We start from the raw sequence: 15108 nt of genomic DNA on the forward strand, positions 1-15108 counted from the left end.
GAACCTCCTATATATATATATATATATATATATATATATATATATATATATATATATATAGAGAGAGAGAGAGAGAGAGAGAGGAGCGTTCAAATGAAAACTTGACCCATTTGTGTAAACCGTGTAAACCAATCTCATCCGTTCATTTTCTTGATCAATGACCTAGATTATATTATTTTATTTTAGGAAATTAAAAATTAAAAAATAATTAATATTCATTTTATTTAAGAAAAAAGGGTAGAATCGGTATTCATATCAAAAGCCCTCGTTTCCTATTTCCAAATACTCCCATTGTATTTTAGGAAATTAAAATACACCGGCTTCATGATATGTCTATTTCATAAATCACTGTGCACCAGCTTCATGATATGAAATCTTTGAACAATGATGAATTACATGAACCTTAATAACATATAAAATTAAATAAAATTGTTTCATCATGAAACTAATTATTCAGCCTCAAATCAAATATGAAATGAAACTGTTTCACCAACATCAACCYCTTTCATAAACTATTTCGTACTGAAACCTTTGCTCATCAAAAGTGTTGCATTATCATTAATTCCATTTTCAATATAATGAAACTGTTTCACTATTATATATTGAATCATTTATAAAATGAAAAAATGTATTACGAAAATGAAAATGTTTCATTTTACTAAACTCATTTCACGAATCTTGCATCTCTTAAAATATGAATTTTTTTACATCATGACAATGTTTCATTGATATATATAATATGCTTTGAAGACTAATATAAGTAATTTACACATGAAACCTTTTTCATGACTATAGAGTATAATGAATATTTGTTTTTTTTTCACCTGCAGCAACCCACGATTTCATCAATATATTTGATGAAATCTTCATAATTTGTTTCATTATTCATTATAGTTATCATTAAAATAATGATTTTAATAATATAATTTCCTTATATACTGAAACGTTTCCTTTCTTCAATATTTATTTTATTTTATTTCCTTATATAATATGAATTAATAACTTCCATAATTACGAAATATGTGTACAAAATGTCATAAATACCCTTATTATTTAAATTTAATTGAAAACAAATGGAATTTTCTTATTGGTCGAATTTGGTTTACACGGATTTTTAGAATTGGACGGTTCGCATTTGAACATGCCCATATATATATATATATATATATATGTGTGTGTGTGTGTGTGTATGTGTGTGTGTGTGTGACAGATCAAATACAAACCATAGAAAAGTATACAAATCAATCTCAACTGTTTATGTAGTCTAACAAATATTATGGTTTCATAAATATATCGATTGTTTCCCAAAGTGTTGATCATGATTAATGAACTTTAATCATTTTTCATAAATATGTGCATCGTAATAAATGAATCTTCATCATTTTCATAAATATTGTTTTTGTTATTAACCTGGATATCCAACCTGCTATGCGAGCCGACTAATAATAGGGCGACCACCTGCTTTGCAGATAGCCCGGAGTCACCGCATTTGAACCTCCGTGGCCACAAGGGGTTTTTATTTCTCCTTGGATTTGAACCTGGTACCTACCGGTACTTTTGACCTTTGGAGCCAAACTTAAACCAATCAGACACCACCATTGTGGTTCATAAATATCTTATTAATTGGTTTGTACGGTTTATAACATTTTCATTGTTTGTATTTGATTTGTCCTCTCTCTCTCTCTCTCTCTCTCTCTCTCTCTCTATATATATATATAGAGGGATGTTATTCTACACCCCTTGCCATTCCTACACCCTATACAACCCTCATCTCAACCATTCAATTTTTAATCAATTAATTGTTTCCTAATATAAATTATTAATCATAATTAATAAACTCTATTCATATTCCATAAATATTTAAATCATAATAAATGAACTCCAATCATTTCTATAAATATCTCAATTAATTAGGTTACAAAGGTTGTACAAATGCACAAGGTTGTAAAAGAAATAGACCCTATATATATATATATATATATATATAGGAGTTGTAAATACAAATCATACAAACCAATTTTAACCTTTTAAGCAAATGATGCAAGACTATTTCTTACACCCGACCTGTTTTAGCCGAATTCCACATTACAAGGTAGTTTTTTTGGGTTTTTGGTTGATTTCGTAAAATTTTCTATTTTATAGGATTTGGTTTTGATTTCCATTTTATCTTTCTTTTTTTAGTTAGGTTTCCAATTTTGTTGCTTTATACATCCAGGACTTCTTAATATTAAATATGATGTTTTACAATTAAAAATTAACCAACCAAATTGAAATCAAAACTTGGTTTTGAGCAAATAAAAAATGACTAAACATATGTAAGGGCAAATCAATAATGAAACAAGATCAATTTAGAGCAAACCTAGAATTTAGGGAAAAAAAGACAAATCAAAAATAAAATTAAAATAATTTAGGACAAATAAATAAAAAATGCCCAAAAATTTTGAAATAGATATGAGGATGGGTGGTGATTGAATAACATAAATGAAAACAAAACCCATTGTTTAAATAAGTTTCATTGAAAATGTTCGTTTAGTCCCTATAATTTCAAAATATCACATAACACCCTTCTATTTTTTTTTAAAATTTCATGCTAGAAACCCTTTTAAAAATTTAAAAATTGAAAAGCACCCTCACCAACTTTAATTTCTTGTTCTAAATTGAACCTGCAACCTCTTGAACGGGGAGTGTTTACTAGAGTTACAACCTGCAACAACCATTTCGCCAACTTTATTTTCTTGTTCTAAATTTGATCTATAAATATTTAAAGGTACCCTCATAATTAAGTGGATGCATTTTCAAAACGTCTTATTTTTTTCTCTTTGTAAATAATTCATGTACGACGCTCAGTCTGGTCATCCTCTGATGATCATAATGAATGAACTCTATTATATTCTGTAATTATCTCAATTGTGGCCTAATACAAGTGCTAATCATGGTTTGTATCTTAAACCTCATAATATATATTTAGAAAGATTCATATGAGAATGATACTTATTTAAGAAAATAAAAAAATAGTTAAATTACATACAAAATCACATGTGATTTTACATTAACGGCCAAAAAAATGTAGGGGCAACCCTATGGCTGCATGGCAAGGTTGCATGAATCACATGTAATTTTGTAGGTGATGTTAATGTCAAATCACATGTGATTCGATTATCTTTTTATTTTCTTAAATATGTATCATTCTCGTGTATATAAACCCGACTCTCTCTCTATATATAATATAATTTTGCAGAAACTTTCCAAATTATGACGTGGACATTGTAGTAAATAGTAGTGTATGTAAATGGGAGGTTAAGCCTTCAATTATCAGTTAGTTGCCAAATCAAGGTTATAGAAACAGAATGATGTTATTAGTAACTTCACACATAAGCATTGCATATCATGTTTTTGTTTTCTAATTAATCAATCACCCAACTCTCCCCACGTAATTAAATTATTTTATAACATTTATTAATATTTATTATCGTGTTTAATTCGTGCGTTTTTTAAAATATGTTACTATAAAAATCAGCTACAATTAATATATCTTCTTTTGTCAAATAAAAACATCGATTTCTTAATATTTATTATCGTGTTTAATTTGTGCGTTTTTTAAAAACAATAATAGTTTTATATATTTAATGGGAAGTAGAATCTAAGAAATTGATAAAGTGATATTCCTTTCTAGTAACTGATTTAACAAGGACAACATACTGATGTCAATAGGACTGTTCTTGTTAGCTTCATTATTCAATTCAATGGTGGTTGTCTGGTTGCATCTCCTTCTCTTTCGTGCATTACCCTAAAAAACAAGGGTTTTTCAGAGTTTAATCATAGGTTATATATATAGTATCATACAAAATCATATATATATATATATATATATATATATATTAAAATGTATATTTGTAAGTTCAATCTTTAGGCAGAGTGTAATTGGGTGTCTGGAGAGATTTTATGTATATCATATGTGATTACAATAAATGTTCACCTGGTTGATCCGTTTTCACTCATGATTTCATTGTTTCAAAAAAGCAAAACAATTTAGCATATCATGTAATTTATGCTTAAACATAAACTTTGGATTTTTTTAATAATGACGAGTTACATTACATTTTTGTTAATTTTACATCCCACCACACACTAGTATATCAAATGCGTGTATATAAATACACATAGCATAGGCAATATGAGTATATTTTGTCGTGATAAAGAACATCCATTTCTTCCTGGGGTAATAATTAACCAGCGTGTATCATGTAACCAACTGATAATTGACACTTCCATTATATATCTCTTTTTTGAAAACACCAATACGATAACATACTTGGTGAATAAAGCTATGAAGATATATACGAGGGATAGGTTTCATCAGAAAGTTTGGTGCAAGAAAGCATGCAACTTTCTGAATATGCTGGCGATGTTGCAGCAGCAGCAGCAGCAGCATCCAGCAAAAAGTCATCCTACCTAACATACTCAGATAGCTACAAATCTCCAACCCTCACTTCCATTTATATGTATATATATATAACAGTATATACATAACAACACACACTTCACTTCACTTCACTGCACTTAATTTATTTTACTCATGGAAAACCCTAGAATAAAAACTACCCAAAAGGTCAATATCATCTTGCATATGCTTCTGCTTTTTTTCTTTAAGATCTAAAGATTCTGTTTCAGGGTCTAACACATTTTCCCTTGGTGTTTTTGGTTCAAGTGTGTGAAGATTACTTCATACAACAACGATGCTGTTCGCTCGCCAACTAGAGTCGTGAAATCGGTCTGCCCTTCCCTTCCCATGAAAGCAAAACCTTCGGTACAACCTGCTGCAATTGGTTACCTGTAATTAAGTTTGATTCTTTTATCGAAATTAATGTCGATTACAAGAACTAAGAACCACACCACTACACAAAGATCATCATGATTTGCAACTAAAGTAAAATGGTCTCATAAAAGCCAGAAGGGCGTAGGTTCGAAAATGGCATTGCAAACGTGGTTGCTAGCTCTCTATGCAATCTAATATGTGTGTGTTGAAGTAAATATACAATACCAGTGAATAATTAATTTAGTTGCAGGTTATCCCGACGAAGGCATCAATAAAAGAAAACATGAAGCCTGTGGATGTCAAACTCCAAACAATAGCCAAAGAAAGCACCAAGTACTCTATGGAAGTTAAACTTCAAACGAAGGAAAGAGCAGTCAAACGTGCATTCTTTAACTACTCGGTGAGTCGTGCTCAAGTAATTAAATCGGTAGAATATGTAGATCCTCGCAAATTTCAATAGCAACAGTTTTCAGACTTTTACAGGCCTTTTTTTGGTTAGCAAATGATCAGTATATCGTCTGTCTGTACAAAATGGTTCTCTAAACTTGTGGACAATTAATTTACATGCAGGTAGCGACCAAGCTTTACCTAATGGAGCAACAAAAGAGACAAATAGAGAAGATACAGAAGGCATGAACAATTGAACTTGCTAAAATTGTGTTAAAACTTAATATCCATCTCCTTTTTCCATTTTGCAATTCCTATATATTAGGAGACACAGTTACATAACAAGATATAAGTAGAACAGACAGTTTGACGTTTATCTTGATCATCTGAAAACTGATCAAACCAGATGATTGAAGAAGAAGAGGTTCGAATGTTAAGAAAGGAGATGATCCCTCGAGCTCAGTTGATGCCTCTATTTGATCGGCCCTTCTTCCCGCGAAGGTTATCAGTAATTTTATTTATAAAAGAAATTCTCTTACTGATGTGCTCGTAAGAAAATGATCCCTCGAGCTCAGTTGGTGCTTGGTGTACTTAACTTGTTTCTTTTCTACAGATCTCCTACTCCTACAAAAGTTCCAAAAAAGCCAAGTTCCCAGGAAACGCATAGAAACAGCTTATCTTGCACAAGAGAATTCTACAACTTCAGACAAAATGAAGCACAGTGATCACCATCATCATTGATCATGTATCATAGTACAGCTCGATCATGTTTGTTGAGCTTCTAGCTAGCCTTTCACCTGTCAGTTCTTCTGACTAGCTAGAAGAGTGGTTTCTCAGAAGAAAGGGAGTAGGTATAGATCGATTTAATATCTTGAATAAGGTCGGAATGGGCTAGAAAGTGTTAGCTTGTGGCCTGATCGATGGCCTGAAAAGAATCCCTTTTTTTAGTTTGGTTTCTTTATGTAATCATGTATTGGTCTTGAATGGAAAGTTATGCATTTTCATCTCTCTATTCATTTGAGCCATATATACTACTAAAGAACTTTTAGAATATCACAAAAAGGATACTGTTTATATAATCGATCCTTCTAAGAAGGAACTGTGTGTTTCTATAGTAGCTTTCTAGCTAGAAAAGAATTCAGATAATTAAAAATTGAAGTTCAAGAACCACAAAATGATAATGAGCCTATGATGGAGACCGATCACCACAACCGCTTTGGTGCAAGGACCTGCTCTAAAGTAGTTAGATATAGGCAAACGTGAGGGTTGACCACTCCAAGTTAATAGAACTCGGATTCAATTGGTAACCGGTTAAGGACCGATTGTAACCGAATAGGAACTGGTCAGGCCCAACTGTCAACTGGCTAACCCAAGATTTTGAAATCGGACATACACAGGCCTTATTTGAACCAGTTATGAGAATTGGTTGAGAGACCAGTCCCGAAACTGCCATCTTTTACAATTTCAATTTCCATAAAATTTTCATTCAGAGATAATTTCAATTAGAAAATGACAAAGTTTCAAGCTATTACATGGTACTCAAGCTCAAGTTGGACAACCACAGGTTCTGGGTCTTTGATTCTCAAATTTTATTCACTCGTTTACTCGAAATTTTAGTGGGTAGGATATGGATAAATGATTTTTCGTTACCATTACTATAACACCCTCATTTTTATCATGAGAAATGTCGCGTTATCTAAAACAATTCCTTCAAAATTTCAGCTAAATTAATACTTTAGTCCGCGGAAGACTCTAAAAAGATAAATATGTGACTTAAATATTAATTTGTCTTATACCGGATTTTGTTACAAAATTTATCTATCATAGATATCTGAATATAAGTATTAAATGTAAATGGACAAGGTAAGTCTCTATGCATGCCATTTTCTTTTGTCCAACCCGAAACCTTAATTTTGTCACTAAGATGCATACTATAGTCAGCTTATAAAGCTCGGTGAGTTTATGATTTGCGTGAATAAAATCACTTCACATCATATATATGATAATAAAATGATAATCAATTGAGCTGCCAACAATATTTATTCTTCATAGTTCATGAACTCTATTTGAGTCAAAAAGCAAGGAGGCCATGGCCCCCCAAAGACCCCTATAAGGTTCCGCCTCGGGTTGCCAACCTTAGTTTGAATATGCAAATAAGCTAACTTAAAACGTGAATTTAAATGAACTTTTTCCACCTTTTCTAATTATAACCTTAATATTAATTAAATATTTTTTTTTCTGTAGTTTTTAATTTATCATACTAATTAGAGTAAATTACATATTAGGTCATGAGGTTTGCGGTTTGTTATCGATTTGGTCATTTATCTTCATTTATTACATGATAAGCTTTCACCTGTACAATTTGTTTTGAATTTGATCCCTCACACTAACTGTCATCCACTTTCTTCGTTAAACTCGAGGGTACTATGTTCTTTTTACCATTTTCTATCATTTTAGCATTTTTAATTTTTTTTTAAATATCATCTTATCCCAATCTAATCCAAAATCATTCAACAATCAAAGAGCTTTTAATATCAATTTATCACTCTTTATCAAGGGCATCAAGAAAAACCATAAAACCTAAATCAAAAAACATAAACCAAATATTATGTAGTTTTGATCCTCACAAAATGCTTTTTATGCTGAAAACCTACAGACCTAATCAATGTTGAAGAAAGCACAATCAACAACCTTACCGGCTAAGAAACCACAATCAAGACCCAAATGTTAGGGTTTTTAATACAAAAAAGTACACATGGCTTTTTTGTTCGCCTGAGACATTACCACCAAAGAGTGGTAGTCACAAGGGGAGACTGAATTTACGGGAATCTCACCAAAAAAGAACATAATGTTCAAATAATTTGTATGTAAGCATGCATTTCAGTTAAAGTCTCATGAAAACTCATTTGAATGCGTAAGTTGCCAAATGATCTCCCTGACTAATAACTTACAGTTATTAAACCATAATAACCAATTAATGACTAGGTTTTTTTCAAAAAATCGACCCAAAAGTTAGAACTATGTTAATAAGATCAAACCTAGTGACTTTGAAGTCAACCCTTAGTCAACTCGATCAACCTCCGTCAAATATCGTTAAACCCCAAGCTTTAAGCTTTACGACATCCTATAACGTCAATTAGACATTTTATAATATTTCTCACTCCTAATTAAAAATGCGCCAACCATTATAACTTCAATTACCCCACTTTATTCCTATTATAAAGTCCATTAACATTGGTTAATTTACCCTTTATAACCATGTAAACTCTGTAAATTGATTTAAAGCATCTCGATAGTCATCAACCTTTTTGACGACACTTTAATCTATTTACTAAATCAATCAATTAATTATGTGATTTAATTAAAATACCCCCAACAATTTACAAGTCGATCAACATGCATAACGAGGAATCCTTTATTGATTTTCTTCGGATCTACGTGGTGGCGATGATGGAATCGGATCGTTGAAGTTAGGAAGCCGGAGGAGATGAGTTGTGCAGGGATTTGGACAAGGAAGGAAGGGACGATGGAGACAGAGAGAGTGTATTTTTGGGTTTTATTTGATTAATTTCAAGAAAAAAGTTAAATTTAGTGATGACAAAGAAATTTTTAAATTTACACTTATAGTTAATAAATAACTAAAAAATGATTAAATCGGAATAACCGATTATGAATCCAATTTTCGTCGCCAAAACTGGAATCAATATTTCATCTCCTTTTTTTAGTGTTGGATTGGAGATGAGGTTCATTTTCTGTTTTTAGTGTTAGGTTGGAGATGCCCTAAGAGGTCATTACCAAACGCTTACTGGATAATCGTCTAACCAAGTGTCGGTTGCGTTAGTGGGTAGAATAATACTCGGTAAGAGACATACATCAAAAATTGATATCTAACCCGGTAAGTGAGTGGAGAAAACTCTTACCCGTTAAACAAGCCCAAGTAAACTACGGTTACCAACAATCCATTTTGATAGCATAAAATCTTACATATTAAGGTGAGGCTGTGAGGGTGATGACTATTGCGGGTGAGTGTTTATTCGGTAAACATTTGATAAATGAACCGACCACATCATATAAACAATCAGCATGCAGAGCCAAGAACACCTGGCTAACTTCAATAACAAGCTTTAAAGGGAAAGGGAAAGGGAAAGGGAAAAGGAAAAGGTCTATATATATGTCAAAAATTGAGTCTGTATATATAGTTCAAAACTAGCCTCCTTCCTATCTTCAAACACCACAACTAACATATCAAACATCATTTTCATCTTATTCACCTACTAAACATAATTCCTCTAAATTGCTTCTTGTTACCTTTTCGCTTTCACATTGGTCGGTCGCCCCTCCTGAGACGCGCCATATCAAACAAAAAACACCATTTATTAACACTATATATTTTCTATCATAGGATTCCTGAAATGGAAGGTATACACATGTACCTGTCTCAAATTTGGAAAACTGAACGTGGAGCTTCTATTCACACTTGATCGAGCGGTATATGTGACGGACAAAGAACAAGGCCGCATGAAAACCAACCGTCCCAAGCATCAGAAAGAAGCCATAACAGATGCAAGCCATGTAACCAAAGAAAAATGAGGTTTGCATGAACCCTGACATGTCCGAACGCTCATAGTAGTAATACAAGCAATACCCATAGATGAAAACCCCTGTTGAACCACCACATAGGAAAGACCTGCTCATAATTTGCAACCAAAAACCAACAAGTTGGATGTCAAATATGAGATATCAGTAAGAAATAAAATTGTGCATTTGAGGTGAAAATGTTGCATACCTCCACCACCATTCATGGTCTTCGGCAGCAAGTTGGAAATACGTCAACGCCACCGTGATAAAGGCAGTAACAATCAGTAGGATGATAAAAACTATAAATAAGATGCTGTATATTGTATATATCCTGTGGCCCCACACACTGGCAAATATGTAGTAAAGCTCAATGTAAATTGCACTGAAAGGGAGAAAACCAGCCATGGCCATCTGAGGAATAGTCTTCCTGTACCAAGGCAATGATGGGATCTCTCTGGGATACTTTGTGGTGCGAACAGGAGCCTGAAACTCAGCCTTGCTGTTCTTTCCTGCAATACCTCCCAATACTAGCAACGGCGAAGTCACCAAAGTCCATATTAAAACAATCACCACGATGGTACCAAAGGGCAAAGCAGCAGTAGCAGTGTAAATGATCGCAACGGTGTTTAAAAAGCAGAAAGTAAGGAAGAGAGGTCCACAAAAGAGGCAACCAGTCAACAGTAAATTCCTCACCTGTTGATCAGAAATATTATATCAGCATTAATCATCGTAGATTTAGATACCAAGAGAATGAAATCAGCAACTACAAATATCTCTAGGATGTAAAAGGTTCCAAAAACAAATTGTATCACCCCCTTGTCCTGAAACTAAACTTCAATAACCAATACATAAAGAAAGCATAACGATCGGATGCATTGATCTTGACAAAATAGAAAATATGATAGAAACAATTATCAACATCTAGAATATCATACCCAGTTACTTCCTTCAAGTTGGTGATAAAAAGAGGCTGCAGTGTAGCCTGCAATCCCAGATGTAAGGGCATATATGACAACCAGTGCGGTAAACAGAGCTCCTCGATTGTATGGATAAAACACACCGACAAGAGCGAGTATAAAGATAAAAAGCGCACTGAAAGAACCAAAAAGTAGTCAAGTTAGCAACGAAGAGATGGTTTAGAAACCAATCCACTGAAGATGGAAGATGTGAATTCGTTCACAAATGCTTTACTTACAGAGCAAATAGCTGGGTCCCAGAACCAAGTGCAGCAGCAAACAAGGATTTATACTTTGGATATCTGAATACATCGCCATGAATGTACTTCCACCCAGTTTCCTCTTGGTCATCAGCTGCTTCCTCATCATGAGCATACCTTTTGTAAATGACCACAAGTAAAATGATTAATGGAAGAGGGAAAAAAGAAGTGTCAGATGATAGTGCATCTAAAATAAACGGAATTTATTCCTTACTTAACAAAGTCATTCTTAAGGACTCGCATAAGAATCGTGGCAAGAAAACCAGTCAAGAGGAGAACTGTCACACATGAGTTGATAATTGAAAACCAATGGATCTCCAGGTGATGTGGTTGTGAAGAAGACTGAGAGTACTTCTCCATCCTACTCTCAAAAGGAATGCTTGTTTCTTTCCACCTGACCGTGTACATGAATTCTACTTCCACTTCCTTGTCTTCAGTGAGATCCACCACAGCATTAGGATCAGCTTTTGCATTTATCTCTATGACACGATCCTTATTGTAGAGGATCTCGAAATGAAGATGCTTAAAGAGGTAATACTTTTCCTCACTGGGATCAGTTTTGTCCTTTTCAACCTTCCCTAGAAATCCCCAGAAAGGCAAGTCATCATAGTACATTTGAAAATAATAATCCTTGGTAACAGCACTTCGGAATTTAGATACTTCCTCCTTTGTCAGTGTTTTTCGGCAAACAATTTCAGAGTCTTTTTCAACCATAAAGTCAAGCTTATAAGGAGCACTGACTAAACGATCTCCATTCAGTACTTCACCAAGAGCTTCTGGCTTCTCCTTTAAATGAGCTGCAAACAACATTCACATTAATGATGTATACCAGCAAGAACAAAAGGCTAAAGCAACAAAAACAATAGAAGATAATATACAATAAAATAACAGATAAGGAAATCTATACTCCCTCCATTACAAACTATAACCCATTTTTCTTATTTTGGGATGTCTGAAAAAAGCACTGTTCTAAAAATCGCATTTAGTGGCCACCTTGGCGGAGGTGGGCGTATGGCAAAGATGGAACGGCTGAGACAGAACAGTTCCATCTGTTCCGTCTTCTGAGATCCCATATTGTCTTGCAAGTACCGGGTTCTGATTTTCGATTTCATCTTGCTATTATTACTTCCATTGCTAATCGATGAAGCATTGGAGAATGGAGAGAGTATTATGGAGAATGGAGGGGGTGTTATGCAACTTGGAATCAATAGGGATTAAATGGTGAGAATGGAGAGTTTTGGCATCTATAGTATTTTTCCAACCCAAATACCCCAAGGTAAGTATAGAAAATATTCCTATTTTTCTAAGTAATCCCTTTTATTTCTCTTTTATCTCATACAAGCTGTCAAATTCACTTTTATGATTTCAAAATAAATCTGAATTAGTTGACTATTGAAGAATAGTTTTATATCTTCTATACACAAAAAATAGAAATAAAAAACTTTAAGGGATCAGAAATAATTCCATTAAGTTATTTATAAACAATTATAATGATAATAATTGAAGAATAGGTAAGTTTAATATTAGAAGCTATTTTATACCAACTGTTTTGTATACATTAAAGCTAGACCAGTTGATACGTCCATTTAATGATCCTCATAATCCCCCCTACCCAATTGCAGGCCACATGGCACCCCCTACAGCTTTTTAAAACACTAAAATAAAGGTCTCCTCTGTAAAAACTCTCAATCATTATGCTGTCATTCCTAGTTTATACCCCAATATCTACCAATCAACTAAACATTTGGCATGAAGGAAATATCAATAGCAAGAGAGTGAAGACAAGCACACGCACCTGGTAAACAGAAGGGTAGATCAAAAAAGCGGTATGTTTCACTGTAGAAGAATACAGAGTGATAGAATAAGCTTTTAAGGAAGAAGGCATATAAAATGGACATGCTCTAATAAATTGATGGTTCTTAAAATTTAAAGAAAATACGAGAAATGAAACACATTTCACAGAATACACACATATTTGGACTCCCAAAACCTACAAATTCTCTTTCTAACAATTCTTGAGCCTATTCTTTCAGAATGGAATGCCAATTTTTCCCTGCAAAACTTTTTTGACACAAGAATGGCACCAGTTGCAAAACAATTGCTCAAAGCCAATATCATAACATACAAAGACACTTCTTTTTATCAATAACAGGCCTCCATGTATCTGACACACCATCAACTCATCAAGGGCCAATAAGATGTGATAAAAGCTCCTATGTGCTTAATTTTCTATAGGAAGAAAATAATGTCATCTATGCATAAACAGCAAAATCATGATGCCCCCAACACTTTCTCATTAATGAAAAGGGCATCCTACATACATAAACAGAAGACGAGAGCTGTAGGTAGGTTTTCTAGAGATTTGAGGCATATTCTCTTGAAACTAAATTAATTGTTAAAGAAAGACCTCTATTCAAATTATGCCATGCTATTACATATAAATATTACTCCAATTAATCTCAAATTATGAGAACTTCTTTAGTTTTAGTTCTGTACCAACATAGATGAGCCATGTGGATTTTAAACTTTTAGACTGCATTTACTCTTATTATTGTAGTTTAGCATTTGTTATACGTTTGCTACAAACTCAGATCTGTTAAAAATTATTCTCATAGTGGTCTCTTGTCACTCACAAAGTGAGTGCTAAATTCTGTGATAGCTTATTAGCGACTAAAATAATCTATTTAACCCACTTTTAAGTGTTTGGTGACAAGCAGGTCTACATATAGATCTAGAATAACTTAATAATGCCATGTTATAATTTACAACTAAAAAACATTAATTCGTATTTTTAATTGTTTTTTGCAAAAAGTTCATTTATTTTGCAAAAAGAGAGAGGGGGTTACTTTTTTACCTCACTGGTGTAAGAATATCATCCTCTTAAAAAGACGAACTGAATTTGATGATCTCATTCTTCTGCCCCTTAAATATTACTAACTTCGGTTGGCAACACAGACTTCTCAATTTTACAAATAGTGCCGACCAATCTCCCAATCTAGTTTGGCTGACAGAAACCGTATCTCACATTAGGTATCCATATTTTCCTCCCATTTATCTATGTATTACGAGCTGCTCATAACTAAATCCATTTCCTTGCTGTGCAAACACAAATCTTATTCTTGGTCCGATTGTGACAACTCCACATCTAAAATCAGCTGAAAGAGTCACCGAAGAATCTGACACCCCAGCCGATAATGCTTATAACTAAGCAAATAAAACCCCGATTTGCGTAAATGAAGCTGAGATCTAGCAAATAATAAATACAGAAACCCTAATTCTATCAAAATAGATCCACCGATTCAGTACTAGCAGTAGCAAGAAACATAATGTATTAAACAAAACGCATAAAACAAAGATCTAGTCTAGACGTAGAGAAAAAAGCCTACCTAGGGTTATGGAAAGGACCGACTTTGTTGGCATATATAGGGACTTCATCACCAGGTTTGTATTTGTGATCTGAGGCATCCGATCGGACTTCTTCAATGGAAAAAGCCACTAGTAGCGCCACCACCAGCCACCGTATCACCACCATTGTCGTCCACATCCTTGACGCTGCTAGAGTGGTCACCGACAGATGTGATCTTTACATGTACGTTTATATGTAAAGTACCTTATATAGTCCGGAACGTTTGTTGAAGGGGGGTTTTCGTGTACTTTTTGAAAGATTGAGTAATTACATAAATGGTCCCTCAAGTTTTGTTTCACTTATTCATGGTTTGCAGTTTGGACGTTCTTAAACGTTGAATCACTTGAAACTGTTTAAATGTTATTCTTAGATGAAATCTATAATTAACAAACTCAACCACATGTCAAAATAAAATCAATTGTTTTTTTTTTTTTTTTATTAACATGAATATTCAACCCGCTATATGAGCTGATTAATCTCAGGATGATCATTTGATAGCTTATCAAATGATAAGAATTACATAGTTTGTATTTAAAACTCTGATATTATATACATATGATGTGCAAGTCGTGGTCCTTGTCGAGATAAATTATCTTTTTTTTATTTTTATTTTTTGCAAGATAATTCATCTAAAAAAAGTTTAGATATAAAATAACAACCAAAAAAAACCATGTAAATACATTTATCTCTTATTGACTTATGTGT

The 15108-nt window shown here is 33.3% G+C and overlaps 2 protein-coding genes across 2 annotated transcripts; one reads left to right on the forward strand and one right to left on the reverse strand.

Annotated features, from left to right (window-relative positions):
* The first annotated feature begins 4536 nt into the window (after positions 1–4536).
* Positions 4537–6186, forward strand: LOC112513708 (protein TPX2). The gene is made up of 6 exons (XM_025120061.1): positions 4537–4609; positions 4709–4807; positions 5067–5216; positions 5387–5446; positions 5610–5704; positions 5817–6186. Exons 1-6 carry the CDS (start codon positions 4577–4579, stop codon positions 5926–5928), a joined length of 549 nt encoding a protein of 182 aa, XP_024975829.1. The 5' UTR covers positions 4537–4576; the 3' UTR covers positions 5929–6186.
* A 3160-nt stretch (positions 6187–9346) lies between these two features.
* Positions 9347–14583, reverse strand: LOC112512855 (transmembrane 9 superfamily member 2-like). The gene is made up of 8 exons (XM_025118993.1): positions 14384–14583; positions 12793–12833; positions 11212–11794; positions 10977–11114; positions 10717–10873; positions 9990–10474; positions 9637–9890; positions 9347–9543 (listed from the first exon to the last, which is right to left on the reverse strand). Exons 1-7 carry the CDS (start codon positions 14539–14541, stop codon positions 9671–9673), a joined length of 1782 nt encoding a protein of 593 aa, XP_024974761.1. The 5' UTR covers positions 14542–14583; the 3' UTR covers positions 9347–9543; positions 9637–9670.
* Positions 14584–15108: the final 525 nt, after the last annotated feature.

Source organism: Cynara cardunculus (genome assembly GCF_001531365.2).
Source record: "Cynara cardunculus var. scolymus isolate 2C chromosome LG 5, CcrdV1, whole genome shotgun sequence".
Lineage (NCBI taxonomy): Eukaryota > Viridiplantae > Streptophyta > Magnoliopsida > Asterales > Asteraceae > Cynara > Cynara cardunculus.

Excerpts from the sequence above, each read along its gene's own strand:
- LOC112513708 (XM_025120061.1), top strand. The coding sequence starts at position 4,577 with ATGGAAAACCCTAGAATAAAAACTACCCAAAAG. Across the intron at positions 4,610-4,708 it reads GAATAAAAACTACCCAAAAG|TGTGTGAAGATTACTTCATA; the intron begins GTCAATATCATC and ends TTTTGGTTCAAG. Across the intron at positions 5,217-5,386 it reads GTGCATTCTTTAACTACTCG|GTAGCGACCAAGCTTTACCT; the intron begins GTGAGTCGTGCT and ends ATTTACATGCAG.
- LOC112512855 (XM_025118993.1), bottom strand. The coding sequence starts at position 14,541 with ATGTGGACGACAATGGTGGTGATACGGTGGCTGGTGGTGGCGCTACTA. Across the intron at positions 11,795-12,792 it reads TCTACCCTTCTGTTTACCAG|CTCATTTAAAGGAGAAGCCA; the intron begins GTGCGTGTGCTT and ends TGTTGTTTGCAG. Across the intron at positions 10,475-10,716 it reads AACTTGAAGGAAGTAACTGG|GTGAGGAATTTACTGTTGAC; the intron begins GTATGATATTCT and ends TCTGATCAACAG.